Below are 16,253 nucleotides of genomic sequence, written 5' to 3' on the forward strand. Positions count from 1 at the left end.
GTGGCTCTCAAGAAGCTCAGAATGTGGCGGGTAGTTGGCGGAGCTGGGGACGGGGTGTGAGTTGGTGGGGGCGTTTGCGGTAGGGTAGCTGTTGGTGTGGATTGGTGGGGTGTGGTTGTTTGCGGTTGGGTGGCTGGTGGTTCGTGTGGAAGTGTGGGTGTCGCTCGGGTTGGTCGCGGTGGGTGGGCGGCAGCGCGCGGTGCCTCGCCTGAAGCGCATGTGTTGGCGTACAGGCTGGGGTCTTGCGGGTCTGCGGGCCGGTCTCCGGGCTCGCTGGGTGGTGTGAGTTTGGGGTGTTGTGACTGTTGGTGTGGATTGGTGGGTGTGGTTGTTTGCGGTAGGGTGGCTGGTGGTGTTGAATTGGGGGTGGTGGTTGTTTGTGGTTGGGTAGCTGGTGGTTTGTGTGGAAGTGTGGCCTGTGTTTTGATTGGTGGGGTTGGTGCACATCATCCTTTAGGATGGGGAAGCGCCTGCGTGGGTCCGCCCACGCATTCGATAATTAAGAAGAAGAAGAAGTTGCCACCAGGACCTTGCAGCCATCAGACACGTGACGTCATTGTTGTGGCCTTGAAGGACGACAGGACGCTGTAGTGAATCTACTCTACTTTATTAAATAACAACTGGTGTGGACTGCTGTATGTCCAAGTTCTCATCAAGCACATACTTACAGTTCAGTTAAGTTCAGGACTTCCCCAGTTGAGTCACTGAGGGAAGTGGGTGCACTAGGGTGGCACGCTGTAAGCTTCTAGGGCCCCCAGGTAACCTCCTGTGGCTGTGGTGTTATACCCTAGAAGCTGGGCTGTACGGCTGCTGGAAGTTCTTGCCTTCTCGGCTCCTCATCAGGAGCAGCGCTGTAGTGCCACCGCTTCATCTGGCGGGCTGCCAGCTCTCCGGCGGGAAACGTTTTCCCGCGGAGCTTGGGCTCGCGAGATCTCGTTAAGTGCGATCTCGCGAGAACACGCTCCCGCGATCGAGTGATATCCCCACACACCTCCTTTGCTGGGAAAAAGGCTCGATGCAAGTCCCCTTGGGCCTTCATGGCTTCTTTGTTGCGCCGCATGCGAAAGGCTACGTCGTCCATGTTCAGGTCTTCGTCAGCCCTCACTTGATGGAGCCAGGGTGGTACCAGTGAGGATGCGGCCCTTCTCCCCCTCAGCAGATGGAATGGGGAGAAGCCAGTGACGGCGTTGGGGGTGAGGCGGTGTGCCGCTACTGCTTCCTTGACCGTCTTGTACGGGTCAGAGCCCGAGGCATGAGCCAGTTGTAGTGCCCCTTTGATGAAGCGGTTTGCTCGCTCAACCAGGCCATTGGCCTGTGGGTGGTACAGGCTTGCTCTCCGTTGTCGAAATGTTGTTGAGCTTGAGAAACTTCTCCATTTCTCAGGAGACTAACTGGACTCCGTTGTCTGTGACGAGTTCTTCTGGTAGACCTTCCCACTGGAATACGGCGGTGAGTGTTTCAATGACTGTGCTTGTGGTGATGTCTGACGTGAAGTCAGCTTCTACCCATTTGGAGAAGTAATCCACCATGACTATCCCATATCTGTGCTCTGGGGGCATGTTGTCCAGGGTCCAATGAAATCCAAACCTAGTTTTCGCCACACCCCTTTGGGCACTTCGGTGGGCAGCATGGGGGCTTGCCTCACGGTTAGGCGCTTGTCACTGTTGGTGCACTCGTGGCACCTTTCGACCATTTGTCTTATGTCCTGGTCCATGCCTGGCCACCAGTAGGCGTCGCGTATCCTGCGTCTGGTCATGTTGCACCCCAGGTGGCCTGAATGTGCCCTGCACATTATTACTTTGCGGATACCGCTGGGCGGGATGATTTGATCGCCTCTGAAGATGAGACCGTTCATGGTGGAGATTTCCTCGTTCACTTTCCAGTAGGGACGGAGGCCTTCGGGGATCGCTCTCTCGTTGGGCCATCCCTTGTGAACCCAGGTGCTGACGTGCCGTAGGGCCTCGTCCTGTTCGAACTCCTCCCACCAGTGGCGCTCACTCAGGTCCATGTATTCGCCGTTCCTCAAGTCAATGATGGAGGCTACGACACACTCATCCTCCAGGAACGTGGTGTCGGGGGCTCTTTGGCTCAGGAGTCTGGACATGCAGTCCGCTTGTGCATTTTTCCACCCCGCAATGTGTGCTATTTCGTACGTGTATTCTTGAAGCTTTGCGGCGATCCTGGCCAGCCTCGGGGTGGCCGTCTTGGTGCCGCCCGGGCTCAACATGTGGATGAGGGGTTTGTGGTCGGTGACCAGCTTGAATCTCGTCCCCCATACGTATGATCTGAAGTAGTCGACGGCCCATGCACATGCCAACATTTCCTTCTCGACCGTGGAGTAATTCTTCTCCGATGCGGATAACGCTTTGGATGCAAACGCCACAATGTTCTCAGCGTCTCCCTTCTTCTGGGTCAGGGTGGCCCCCAGGCCATACGCGCTGGCGTCTGTGGTAATGCAGGTGTCCCATTCAGGGTTGTATGGTTTCAGGCACGGCACGTGTAGGATTCTCTTTTTGATTTCCCGGAACACCTCGTTCTGTTCCAGACCCCACGAATAGGCTGCCCCCTTCTTCAGAAGCTCCCTCATGGGAGACATGGTCTCGGAGAATCTGGGGACGAATTTGGCATAGTACTCCGCTAGGCCCAGGAATGAGCGTAGCTCCTCTTTGGACACTGGAGCCTGGGCATCTGTTATGGCCTGCATGAGGTCCTTCTTGGGACTAACGCCGTCACTTGAAATGCAGTACCCAAGGTATTCTACCTTGTTCACTTCGAAGACGCACTTTTCATGGCGTAGGTGAATGCCCTCCTCTTGAAGCCTGCTCAAGACAGCCTTGAGTGCCTTGTCATGGGTCTCGTTGCCTCTGGCATACACAAGGATATCATCTTGAAAGAAGGAAACATTTGTGAGTCCCTTGAGTAAGGAGTTCATCATTCTCTGAAATGCGGATGCCGCCAATGACAACCCGAATGGCATGCAGGTATATTGAAAGGTGCCGAAGGGCGTGATGAACGCTGTAAGGGGGCGAGAGGCTTTGTGCAGGGGAATCTGGTGATAGGCATCACGCATGTCCAGCTTAGTGAAGATTGCTGCCTCTTTCATCATGAGGACGATCTCATTGATACTGGGGAGTGGAAAGCTATCTGTGATCACCTCTAGATTGAGGCTTCTTAGGTCGATGCAGATCCTAAGGTCGTTGCTGGATTTCTTTTTTATCAAAACTACTGGACTCAACCACTGTGAGGATTCCACGGTCTCGATGGTTCCTTCTTCGACCATCTTCCGAAGGTGGGCCTCCAATGCGGGTCTCGCTGTGGCGGGAACTGCCCTGACTTTGTGTTTCACCGATATGGCGTTGGGTTTTAGGCGAATCCTGTGGACATAGTTTCTCACCTTCCCTGGGTTCTCGGAGAACAGGTCCGGGAACATCTCCTTGAAGTTCAGCGCTGCTCCTGAGGAGACCATGAGAACCTGTTCCGGAGTGCTGGGATCCAGTTTCATGCTGAGTTTGTGTTGATCGTCCCATCCCAGTACAGCTGGGCCTTTGGGTGAAAAATACACTTTGGTGGTGGTGGTGGACCTCCCTTTGAATTCGATCCGGGCTTTGATGTAGCCTAAAAGGTCGACCGTTACACCACCGAACACCGTTGGCTTTTGCCTGGTCGTTCTGATCTCTACTTGCGCTCGACCCATCATCTCCTTGTACGTGTTGATGGGGAGGATTGTGAGGTTGGATCCCGAGTCTGCCATGACGCGCGTTTCCATTCCGTCAACTTTAATGGTGCAGTGGGGCTTTTCCCTCCTGGCCTGGGGAGCGTTGACCATGACCACCATGGGTCTGTCCTGCTGGTCGTCATCGTCGCTTGAAACGCAGTCACCATCGACACAGGAAACTGTCTTCTCCCGCCACGTGCATGCCTGAGCCACGTGGCCGATGCGTCCGCACTTAGAGCACTCCTTATTCCTGGCGGGGCAGTCGCGATCATTCGCCATGTGCTTGGTGCTGGCGCATCTATAGCATTTGGGTGCCTCCTTTTGCCTGGGACCTTTGTCTCTGGGGCCGTCGCGGGACTGCTTGTCTCTGCGCCCTCTCCATTGTAGCACCGCAAGTTCGGGCGCGGGCAGGTGACTTCCCGCCTCTTGGCGTCTGCTGGAGGGTTCCTCCTCCGCCCTAGCAATTTGGATGGCCTTGTCAAGGGTGACCTCCTTTTCTTGTATGAACTTGTCCTGCACATTCCTGGAGTTGGTGTGAACAACGAGCATGTCGCAGATGACCTGTTCTGCGTTTTCGCCAAAGGCGCAAAGAGAGGCCAGCTCCCTCATCCTTGTGATGTAGTCATCCACGGGTTCGCTCCCTTCTTGTTTGCGGGTGTAGAACCTCAGTCTGTGCAGTACAACGTTCTCCTTATTGGTGAACCTCTTCACAATGCGACGGGTCGCTTCCTTGTAGACGTCGTCGTCGTCATCATCGGCCGCAGGTATCTCCTTCAACCCTGCAAATATGCGCTGCCCTTCAACCCCCAATGCATTTAACAGCATCGCCTTCTTCCTCACGGGGGCATACCGCGTGCCGCCTATCGCTTCCAGATAGGTGGAGAACAGGGGCTCCCACTGCATCCATGGAATTGCTGGTGTCCCCGGTGACGGGAGAAAGGCAGGGGGCGGCGTGGCGCCTTGCATGGTGAGGCTGTTGAGTCTTTGGTATCCTCGTCGCCAATTATGTGTGGCCTTGAAGGACGACAGGACGCTGTAGTGAATCTACTCTACTTTATTAAATAACAACTGGTGTGGACTGGTATATGTCCAAGTTCTCATCAAGCACGTACTTACAGTTCAGTTAAGTTCAGGACTTCCCCAGTTGAGTCACTGAGGGAAGTGGGTGCACTAGGGTGGCACGCTGTAAGCTTCTAGGGCCCCCAGGTAACCTCCTGTGGCTGTGGTGTTACACCCTAGAAGCTGGGCTGTACGGCTGCTGGAAGTTCTTGCCTTCTCGGCTCCTCATCAGGAGCAGCGCTGTGGTGCGACCGCTTCATCTGGCGGGCTGCCAGCTCTCTGGCGGGAAACGTTTTCCAGCTGAGCGTGGGCTCGCGAGATCTCGTTAAGTGCGATCTCACGAGAACACGCTCCTGCGATCGAGTGATATCCCCACAGTCTTGCAGCCATGCAAGGCGGCCTGAGGCACCATACTGGCCATAACAAAAACTATCCTAAAACGTGAAAATGAAATGTAGTGTGGGGCGAAACGGATACATGAGTTATACTGCAGATTTTACTAAAACCCACTGAATCAAAAAAGACGTCCATTCTGAAGTACAGTATTGTTTTCTAAAAAAAATTATTCTAACGTAAAATGGGCGCTGTGTTAGCTCTTACTGTAGTAGCGGTCCAGCATGGCGCGAATCGTGTGCTGGCGCGAATCGTGTGCTGGGGAGGCGTCTCACGTACACGCCTGGATAAATCAAAAAGACGTCCATTCTAAAGTACAGTATTGCTTTCGAAGAAAAATTATTCTAACGTAAGATGGCCGCTGTGTTCGCTCTTACTGTAGTAGCGGTCCAGCATGGCGCGAATACTATGCTGGGGAGGGGTCACACGTACATGCCCTGGATGGGCGGGATGTAATGTTGTTGCTGGTTTGTTTGCTTGGGAATCGGGATTCGGAGCGGGAAGTGAACAGTACCTAGCTAATTGTGCGCTGTGTGCATTTAATCACTGCTACTATCGATTGGAAGGAGGGAAAAATGCAGAGGTAAGCCGGTCGACTTTTGGAGCGCGGGAGCATTGTGTGCGCGGGATCCGATCCCGCCATCGACTCATGTCTGCACTCTTTAATTTTTACTGGGTGCTCTGCGGAATACGATAATCCTTGAAGTTGAACGATCTGATCCTATGATCGGGGCTTGTATGATTTAATAATCATCGGGGCTCCTTAATGCGATCCCGGCGTATCTGCAAGTGAAGGGCTTTCTTTATTACAAGGGGGGTAAGATCAAACGTCTTAATGTTGCACCGGGAGCTTTTCCGACGATTGGGCGCCTTAATTTTAAAGGATTGATATTGCGCGGATGGAAACGTCCTAAACTTTCCAGGGTACTTTGCTAGGGATGCGATCTGTTAATGTACTGGCTGATCTGCTTGGGTCGGGTGCTTTCAAATATTTATATTGTATTAGGGATTGGCATGTCAGTAATGGGACTTCAAAATGTTACATGGTGTGATCTGCTGAACATAAAATATCGGATGGCGGGCGCTCAACACAGGAGGGGCTCTATCCGGAAGGTGGGAAACCGTAATGGTACAGTATGATAATTCGCATTTATATAGCGCTACGAACCTTCAGGCATCTGAGCGCTGCTTATTTGATTATTTATTATTTTTTTTTTGCATTTATATACTGCACACACGCCCTCGGGAATCAGGGCGCTACAATCCAGTTACATGAAACCCATTAGCTGGGGAAGTTCTTAGTACAATATTAAACAGTGGTGCATAGTTTATTGGTAGGTACAGTGTAGGTGTTTAAACATGATTATTAACCACAGTGTGTGGTATCATTTATTGACCTCGATGGATGAAAGGCTGAGTTTGTCACTGCCGGGATTTGAGCCTGCGTTGGCAGGCTCTGCATGAATGTCAAAGCGAGCGCTCTACTCATGGAGTTAATTCCATAGTGTATTGTCATGTTTCCCGGTTCCTAAAATTTTATACCATATATGCTCGGCTTGAGAAGTGGCAACTTATGTTAGCAGGGGTGGGCTGAACATATTGCAGAGTCTGGTTTGGTATATGAGGTGGTTCTGCTGAATAGTGGGTGTCGCCTCTCCCCCACCACCCCATTGTCATTACTGTTATGTCCCCTTTGGACTGTGGCGGTACCAGGGTGCAGGGCCTGCAAATAAAGAGACAGAGACTGAGTTGTTCGTTTCATGGTCCTCGCTCGTGCAGTGTTTGTGTGCTGGCACTGGGCCGTCTTGTTTCTTACGTGTGATTACGGCACACTTCATCACGCCTTAGAGGGCCACCACACTACACTCCTCCTTTTCCATAATTGGGCAACAAACACCTACAAACATTTGAATGCATACATAACAAACTGCATTATAACGTTACTCATCTGTTACATAGTCCTTCAGGTACGCCGGCCGGCACCTGGACTCCAGAGTCAGATATCTTCTCTCCTCTAATGGTTTTGGGGGGCACTACCAGATTCTCATGGTCACTGTCCTCTCTCTCTCTGTGTCATTTTGCGTCAGCCCCTGCTGGTCATCGTCATCGGGTCCACTGTCGTGCAGGTTTCCTCTCGTATCCTGCTCAGCACCTCTCATGGGAACAAGTCCTTCTTTGGGGCTGGGAGAGCCTGCCGTTTTCTGGAAGTTAGAATTTCGGGTGATGGTTCCGACACCATCTGAGGCTGTCACCATGGACCCCTTGACTTCAACAACTTTGAGTGGGCGTGGCTCATAGGTGAGGGGAAGATCATCTCGCACTTTGTTGTTGTTCGTTGTCCCAGACATTCTACACCCATTGTTGGGGATGAGACCTTGAGGGAATCCTTGAAAAAGGGCCTCAGCGGGTGCCACCCCTGTGGAGCAATGGCGTGTCGTGAGGTACTCCAGTAGGAACTGGAACAAAGCTCTTTTTTTTTGCACATGCCTGTTGGGACACATTTTCTAAAGTCCTACCAAGACTTCATAAAACTATACATCTGAGGCAGGACATAAGCTCCACTCTTAGTATAAGGCTGTACCACCTGAGAATGTGGTAGCATGCACTTAGCAGCCAGGCTTGGGAGGGAGAGAGGGCTGTAGCTTGGTACAAAGAAATTGTAGCATACACATGGTCCAAAGAACCATTGAAATACTATGTATTGTAAAAATAAATGGTTTATTTAAATAGTAGGCCACAGTGAAGCTTGGATAAATAACTACTTTCACATTACATATAAACACAATTCAATACTTAAGGGATACAAACCAAAGTATTACCTTATTAAAAATAGCAGTTCATAGTTGGGTAAACCTATAACACATTCAGAGTGCAATCAGCTATTCTTGGGCAGTAAAACCAGGTTATATATACTTTTTGAATACAGTCAGTATTTTATGGGTGATAGACCCCGTCAGTCATGCAGTGCCGCTCAGTTAAGAAATCACATTGTAGAACAACCCTTTTAAGAGGATACTTTTCTGAATAGTGGAACACAAATTCATGGCACAGTATGAACCGATTACTACATTTATGATAACCTTCAGTTCTACGAGGTGAGTAAGAACTAATGTAAGAAATTATCACAGTTGCTTTTTAGATCAGTGACACACAGAAGAAGGTAATCAATAACTCTACACTATTTTAGGATTGCACACAGCAGCACAAGGTGAGTAGGTCAAACAGTACACTTATTCAGAATGGCACACAGGTATTCAGGTAGGTAAAACTCACGGTAGACATGATCTGGAAAGGCTATACAGCAAGTTAGGGAAAGCAAAAACCCAGTTGGTGAACTTAAAGTATTCTCTGAAATAAATAACTCGGTGAAGCCAACAGTATTACCATTCAGAAGAGGATGATCCAAGTCACAGGTAAGTAAAGTAACCCTATATAATTTTAGGAATGGCAGAACACATTCGAAGGTAAATAAGAACTTTTGTATTCATATTCCAAATGGACAATTACTAATAGAACTCATACATCAGTAAAATACTTTCAACTCTTGAAACAGTTCAAGGCAAACCCTGACTTGTAAATTCCTTAATCTTGAGGCATGCGTTCTTCTTTTTTTTTTTTTATTTTGTTTGTTTTATCAAGCACACCTTTTAGAAACCAGCATCACCATTTCCAAACCGGTCAAGCAAGAAAAGTCCTTAAAATCCAGCATAAGCAAAAACATTCATCATTCAAAACAAATTATCGTCATTGGAGATCTACAATTCATGAATACTTCAAATCCATAAAAATACATTCAATACATTTCATTCCGGCTAAGACCAGACATGGTTTTCCCCCCAATTAAAAACATATCCCACCTATCCTTTTCTGTTTTATGTGAGCTTCCGGAGATCTGGTCCTTGTTTCTCCCAAAGCTTTACAGGTCACAATCGAGTGAAATAATTATCCTTCACTCCCATTATCTTCACAATATCTACAAAATGAGTCCTCCTTCAATATTTGCCTCCTAGTCAATTGAACCTCTCTTGTTGGGAGGATATTAAGGCAACATCGCATAAATAGCTTGAGATGCTAGGCTGATGGACATTTTTGTAGATTACCAGGGATTTGATTTAGCACTCTGTCGCTCGGTCAGATAATAGTCAGCTTGTATTTCTTTCTGGAGTCCTGCGTGGAGATCCAATCCGGGCCTTGCAGTCTTTTTTTCACCTTTGACGGATTGCCGGTCAACATTTCTAATTAGATGTCACAAGACCTATGATGGGCTATACATTTCCCTTTCCAAATCCCAAACCACGCAACCGAGTAGGCCACGTCACTGTGTCTCAGTATATCAAAAGGGAGTGAATTATCAATGACCATGCATTTCCTAAATGGAGAGGTATTTTTCCACATTGCAATTGATTCCATAGATAGCAACCCTAGTTCAAATTGGATATCCGCTACTGGCAATAAATTGGGCAGTCTTAACACCTTTTGCCAGAAGTACCCTTCCAAAAGTCCCCATACTTCTTTCCAAGACAAGTTCAGCATGGATTCTGCACCACTCTTTGCTTATAGAAAGCAAGTAGCGGTGGTGCAGAGAAAGTCCCATACCTTGACCTTGGCTCGTACCATCATGTAATGGGCATTATCATTAAGGTTTCTGTTGACTATGGTTCCTAGATAGGTAATAGATTAAGCAATTGCCAATCTTTCATCACCAACCACCCACAAATATAATCCTGTTGTGATTTACTTTGTTGTGGTGAGATCTGGAAGGAAGGGAGATGTGTTATATCGTGCTTGGGATGAATGCAGAAGCTGGTGATGTAAGATAGATTGTTGGCTGTGAATGAGAGTGTTTATCTGTGAGTAAGAGAATGTGTGTGAGAAGGTTCTAGAGGCAGACAGTTAGAGGCCCTGGCTGGGTGATGGGAGCCAGTGGTTCTCTTTTTTTATTTTTATTTTAGTTTGAAAAAACAAACTTTTTATTACATGATTCCTAAAATTAATAGTCCTCCATGCCAATTACTATACTCTCTATCCAATGCCTCAGTTTTCTAACAATATAGAGTCCATGAAGTTAATTACTGCGCAAGTCAACAGCGTGTTTATTCCAGCGATTAAGTAACTCCACCATTCCTCTAGATTGTCGTTTTTTGGCACAAAGTCTGCGAGATGCAAAGACCTTTGAGCAGTGATGGCTATACATTCAGTTATCAGATGTTTAATTGATTCGACAGCTTTGTTGCAATGTCTACATTGATTGTCTGCTGTTTTCGGATCATGCTTCAGTATCAGTATTTCCTTGGTCTTTTGTAGGTTGAAGCCCAGTCTCATCAAATGGTTTCGATGGTTGCGAGAGGGGAATTTGGACAGATACTTGGGTGTTTCGTCGAGTCCATGCAACGAAGTTCCAAAATCTAGTGTGGAAATTAGCTTTTGTCGCTTGTCGTTGTTCTGTATCCAATTCCAACCTCTCGGTTTTATTTTTGCTCTCGGAGGCATTTTTAATACCAGCTCATTGTTTAAATCGGCACAGCGCATTATGTCGGAGTTTCTGTTCCCATTTGCTTATTAAATCCGACATATGAACGTTGGTTCTTTTCTGTAAGATTTCATATGGACCAGCTGCTGGGACCATTCTCGTTTTGCGCCACGCAGTTTGTGTCGATTCACTGTTATTGAAAGGTTCTGTGGCAAACGAAGGACTTTGCACCAAAATTTTACCTCGAGTTTACACCAAATTTCAGCTGGTATATTCCATTCCCCCTTCACTGCCAAACGTTAATGGCAGGCACTACTTTTTGCAGGTAGAAGGAGAGTATTGGTGTTAATGTGAATTTACCATATGCAGCGTGAAGTTTGAGTCCTTGCAAGGCAAACATCATCATTTGCGCACGTAAGTCTTGAGTCCAGTGCCATTCACGTATTGAGATATTGAATTGAACTCCTAAATAACAAATGAAGCTTGTTGAGTCTAGTTTTTCGTGATTTAGGTACCAGGTGAATTTTTTTTACGTGGTTTTCCTCCGATGCCAATGGGCATGATCTTCGATTTCTTCGTATTAATTACTAGGTAATTTTTCTCGCAATACCTTTGTAGCGCATCAAGTGATCTTTGCAGTCCAATTTGTGTTGTCTAGCAAGACAATATTGTCTGCGTATATGACCGAAGAGACGTGATGACTATCTTCGGAGGAAATGTCCATGGTTGTGTTAGAGCAATAGGAAGATCTGATATGAAGAGTTCAAACAGTAATGCTGCTAGAGGGCAGCCTTGCTTGACTCCCCTCTTTGTATGGATTTCGTCAGAAAGGTCACCTTGTGAGTTCAATCTTACACGGAAAGAACTGTTGGAATGTAATGCCATGATATGGTGTAACAGCTCCAGAGGACACGACCATGAGAGTAATGCCGATTGATTGTGTCAAAGGCCTGTTTTAGGTCTATAAAAGCGAGAAACACATTTCTATCGCTCTTCATGGTTTCGAGCTTGATTGTGTTTAGGATAATCAGATTTAATTTGACTCCGACTCCTTTGGTGAAACCTGTTTGACGCTTATCAATCATCTTTGCGTGCTCGGCCCAATCTGCCAGTTTTTTTTGGAGGAAGGCTGCGAACCTTACCTATTGTGTCAAGGAGCGCGATTGGACGATAATTCGTCGGATCGTTGCAGTCTCCCTTCTTAAATACAGGTACGGCAATTGACGTTCTCCAAGATCCGGGTAAGATCTTGCTCACTGCTGTCTGTTTTTAGCATTACGTTGGAGATGCCGTCTGGTCCGGCTGCTCTAGAGTTATTTAGTCTTTGAATGGCCCATTCTATGTCTTCTGGAGATTCCACAATATGCCAATTGCAGTTTCTTCCAGGATCGGCTATTGGACTTATCATGCTCTGTATGTCAAATACGGCTGTAAAATGGGTGACCCATCTTGCATCCTTTACACCATTTGCCATATCGTATGCTGCTTTCACTGAGCCTGTGTTACTTATTTCCCATAGCAGTCTGGTGTCTTTGTGTATAATGAGCTGTAGCATCATTTCTGCTTGTTCTTGATCGCGCATGATGTTGAATGATTTGAGCCAATTTCGGTATTGAAGACGCAGTTTTTTCATTTGAATAGTACAGTTCTTTTCTTTTTGTGTCTTTTTAATTTCATTAAATCATTGCGCAATTGTTTCTTTGCTTGACATAAAGTTGCGCTAAAGGAGTGTCTGTTAGATGTTTGTTCTCCCAGCTCTAAACTGCATCATCAGCGGGCTATAGTTTATAATTGCTTCTGAAGAGTTGTGTGCCACGTATTTTTCGGTGAAGGTGCTAAATTGTTTAGCATTGATTCTTAACCTTGTTCCAGAGTAATTGGTAGCTATGGGTCCAGTATATTTAACGTCGGAACTCGTCTTCAAAGTCCCATGCCAAGTCAGCAGCAATGCATCATGGTCGCTTCTTGTGGTTTTTAGCGTTGTCAGGTTTGATTTTGCTTTTTAGATTACTTGACACCCAAATGTAATCAAGGGTCTTTGAGCTAGTACTCTGATGCCATGTGGTCGAAAACCGGAATATCGCCGTTTATACATCCATTCAGCATGAAACAGTCTCTGATCGTCATCTCTTTCGCCCCACGAACGCCTCTATTGGTTGAGGAGTGTCTTTCGGACCGTTTGTTTTGCTGGGTGTTTTCCGCTCATTAAACCATGAATAATTCTGATCACTGCATACAGTGATTGCAGCATCGTCAAAAGAAATTAGACTCTCGTCGATCGAAACGGTAACTGCTGATACCAGTTTATTTTGGTAAATCATTGCTGGATTCCTGTAGACGTTGATTATTAGTAAATGGCACCTGGGGCTGTCGCTGGTCTCAGGAAGTTGTAGCATGGTTGCTTGAGTGAACATTTTCAGATTTTTCAGTTCTTGATATGATCCAATTTAGGTTATTTCTGATCATAGTGATCAACCCAGCGAAAGGGCGGCTGAACATGTTTTTGCCCGCTGCATTGAACAAGATTGTGTATCCATCGCTTGCCGGTAGCGCCCGCATCCAGGTTTCTTGTAGGCACGATATCGAACACTGATCTAGTTTAGGCCATTTTTCTTGAAATAAGTGAGCAAAGCCTCTTGTGTTCCATGACACCAGGTGGTGGGTAAAGATCTTGTCACTGATCTTATCCTAGTGGTCATTAATTTTATGTACTTGAGATTTCCATCGTGAGCTTGAAGTACCATTTGGAGCAGAGGAAAGAGAAGCCCTTAACTGGTCCCTCTGTTCTTCTCGTTTTTGTTCGTTGTTCCCATGGACGGGAGGGCTCATTTTCTAACTGCTTCGAGATGTTAGGATCTTTTCAAGATGCTGCACGTCGAAGCCGAAAAACATCAGATCTTCTTTAGCATCAAGTAATTGCTTCGCAATGAGCTTCGACTTGAGGTGGAGGGTGACCCAGTCTAGTCACTCTTCTGATATATATTTGACCACTGCAATGTCATCAGATTCTATTGTGCGTAACATCGGAATGCTATGTAAAAGCTTAATGATGTTGCAACGATTTAGATTCACTTCATTTTGCTCATTTAAGATGTTTTCAACTTGTAATTTCCACATATTACTTTTTGGTAGCTCGGAAGAATGATGCAGTGTATCTTTATTCTGTCTTGAGCATTTCAGCTTTTGAGCCATTGTCTGTCTCGAATTTAGATTTGAGGGCAGAGTCTGTGGTCTGTTCAGTTTTGCCTTTTGGGCAGGTCACTGTCACTGCCAGTTTATCCTTCTCACATTGTATGGGTGCCCATGCTGTTCCGGCTTCCAGTGCCACCCCGTTTGGCATCATCTGTTGTCATCTTTGTACATTTTTTCGTGCATCAGTTTTACACTGTTTGGAAGAGTTATGTTTTCTTCGTCTGTTATTGCGGATTCCTCATCACCATGTTCAACGGAATACGTTGAGAGATCAGAGATCGATGGAAGATTCAGAGGATGCATCTTCTACATCGTTTAACTCATCTCTCAATCTTTTTTTGTGTGGTGCGGACACCGTTTTCGGTTGGTTATCATTTGTGTATTCATTTGAGGTTTTCCTTTTTTTTTCTGCTCGTTTGAATATGCTGATTAGCGGTTGAGTCGAGATGTTCCTTGTGAATTTTTTTTTGCCTCGTTGGTACGTGTTCTCTTTGCCATCGGTTCGAGCCTCACTTTGGAAACTTTTGCCTTCGGTTTTACCCCTAGTTTTTGGATGTATCTGACTGGGGCTTTTATCGTTTCCCTCTCCTCGGAATATTCCAAAGGATATTTTGCTAGTCAGATTTTGCAAGCCCATGTCTGGTAGAGATTGATTGGTGCTCGTGTTCGTGTTTGTCTTGACACTTGGAATGACTTGCTCTGGGTCGTCTGTCGGTAAATAGCGTGATTCTTCAATCGTCAAGACTTTCTCAGTGACTTTCATAATGACACGCTGCAAGTCTGGAGTCTCTGTTGGAGTTGCAACAATCATTGTTGCAACTTGCTTCGTTGCCATTTTGTTGGTTAGAGTTAAGCTGTTCTTTCTCAGCGATGGGAGGCTTTTTGTAGGTGTCATTTTTCGCTTGTGTCCTAGTAATTTGCTGCATCTTTGATCTCTTTTCTATTAGTCTGTGTGTTGCGTTGGTCATAGGATCAGGCCTGACTGTCATGTTGTGACGCATCCATTTGGTGCGTTCTATGGCAGCCTCCATAAGGTCGACTTTATCCTTTTGTTTCTTGTCTAGCGATGTCACTTTTTAGTTTATTAATTTTATTCAAACCAAACAACAATACAAACAAACCCAACACGCAGTGTAATTTACAACAATTCCAGTAAACACCATTTGTATTTCCAGTTTGCCACTGCTCCCCAAGTCCCACCCTCCATTATGAGCCTATTTGTACTTCTCGTTCCGCTATTAAGTTTCCATGCCATCAAGCTACCCACTTCTTTCTCCCCACTCATGCTGCTCGCCTCCTGCCATACTACCGTTTCAGCATCCGCCCATTTCTGTAACTCCCTCCACCATACCTCCACCCGTGGCTTGTGGCACTTCTTCCATCCCATGGCGATCCTCCGTTTTGCTAACACATATGCCAAGTTTCTCAACATGTTTAAGTTTCCGTGGTCTGGGGAACCCTCCCAGCAAGCAGGCCCAAGCCGTATCTATGACAAGCGTCACCCCTTTTGTTGCTAATTTTTGTGCCACTTCACCCCAGAAACCTTTGATTACTGGGCATGACCAAAACATGTGTTCCATGTCGCACTTAGGGCACGCCTGTCGCCCTGCGTTCCGGAACTTGGATATCTTCAGAGGGTTCATGTATGCTCTGTGTTATGTACAGCTGTATTTGTTTAAGTCTGGCGTTTCTTGACACTTTTTTGTGATATCCAAGGGCGCGTTCCCACACCCCATCTCCCATCGGGGCCCCCACCTCCTCCTCCCAATTAAGTCTCAAATGTGTCAATTCTTTCCCCACCTTGGACATCACCATCTCGTACAATCTAGGAATCTCATGCCCCCCTTCCGATATGTCATATATTACCCCAACAGTAGCATCTGGTTCCTCTGCTAACACTGTTTCAGGCCACGTTTTCCGAATTTTCTGGACCATTCTATGGTATGTAACATATTGGCCAGTGTGTACTCCCACCTCCTCCCCAAGTTCTTCGAAATCTCTAATGGTCCCCTCTTGCCAGATGTCGCCCAACGTTACCAGTCCCACCGATTCCCAGTAGGTTCTGATAATCACCCTCAGCTGCTTGTCCCCTCCTGCTAATGCGACCCGCGGTACTTGCGGGGAGCACGGGAATGGGTCCTCCATCATCCGACACGCTCAACGCCACATTTTCCAACCCAACATCATCATCATTTTAGGGCGCACCTTCATATCTGTTTCAGGCAACCATATCATTTCCCTTAAGTAGAATGGGGTACAAACCCGCCCAAACAACCTATGTTCAGGGGTCACTTCGTTGGAGAGCCAATTGGCCACATATTGTAATTGACTTGCTATGTAGTAGACCTCAAAATTGGGCAGCCTGATACCTCCCTTTGCATAGAAGTTCTGCAACTTCCATAGCGGTACTCTATTCCGGGTACC

At 46.9% G+C, this 16,253-nt stretch overlaps 1 protein-coding gene across 1 annotated transcript in view; it reads left to right on the top strand.

Moving 5' to 3' along the window:
- Positions 1–5,580: 5,580 nt before the first annotated feature.
- SKP2 (S-phase kinase associated protein 2) overlaps positions 5,581–16,253 on the top strand; it is an 85,477-nt gene continuing 74,804 nt past the window's right edge. The window contains exon 1 of the mRNA XM_069627132.1: positions 5,581–5,750. Within this exon, the coding sequence (XP_069483233.1) occupies positions 5,743–5,750 (8 nt within the window). The 5' untranslated portion in view covers positions 5,581–5,742. The remainder of the gene's footprint in view (positions 5,751–16,253) is intronic.

The sequence above is a fragment of the Ambystoma mexicanum genome, chromosome 6p, assembly GCF_040938575.1.
Source record: "Ambystoma mexicanum isolate Mex_15411 chromosome 6p, UKY_AmexF1_1, whole genome shotgun sequence".
Lineage (NCBI taxonomy): Eukaryota > Metazoa > Chordata > Amphibia > Caudata > Ambystomatidae > Ambystoma > Ambystoma mexicanum.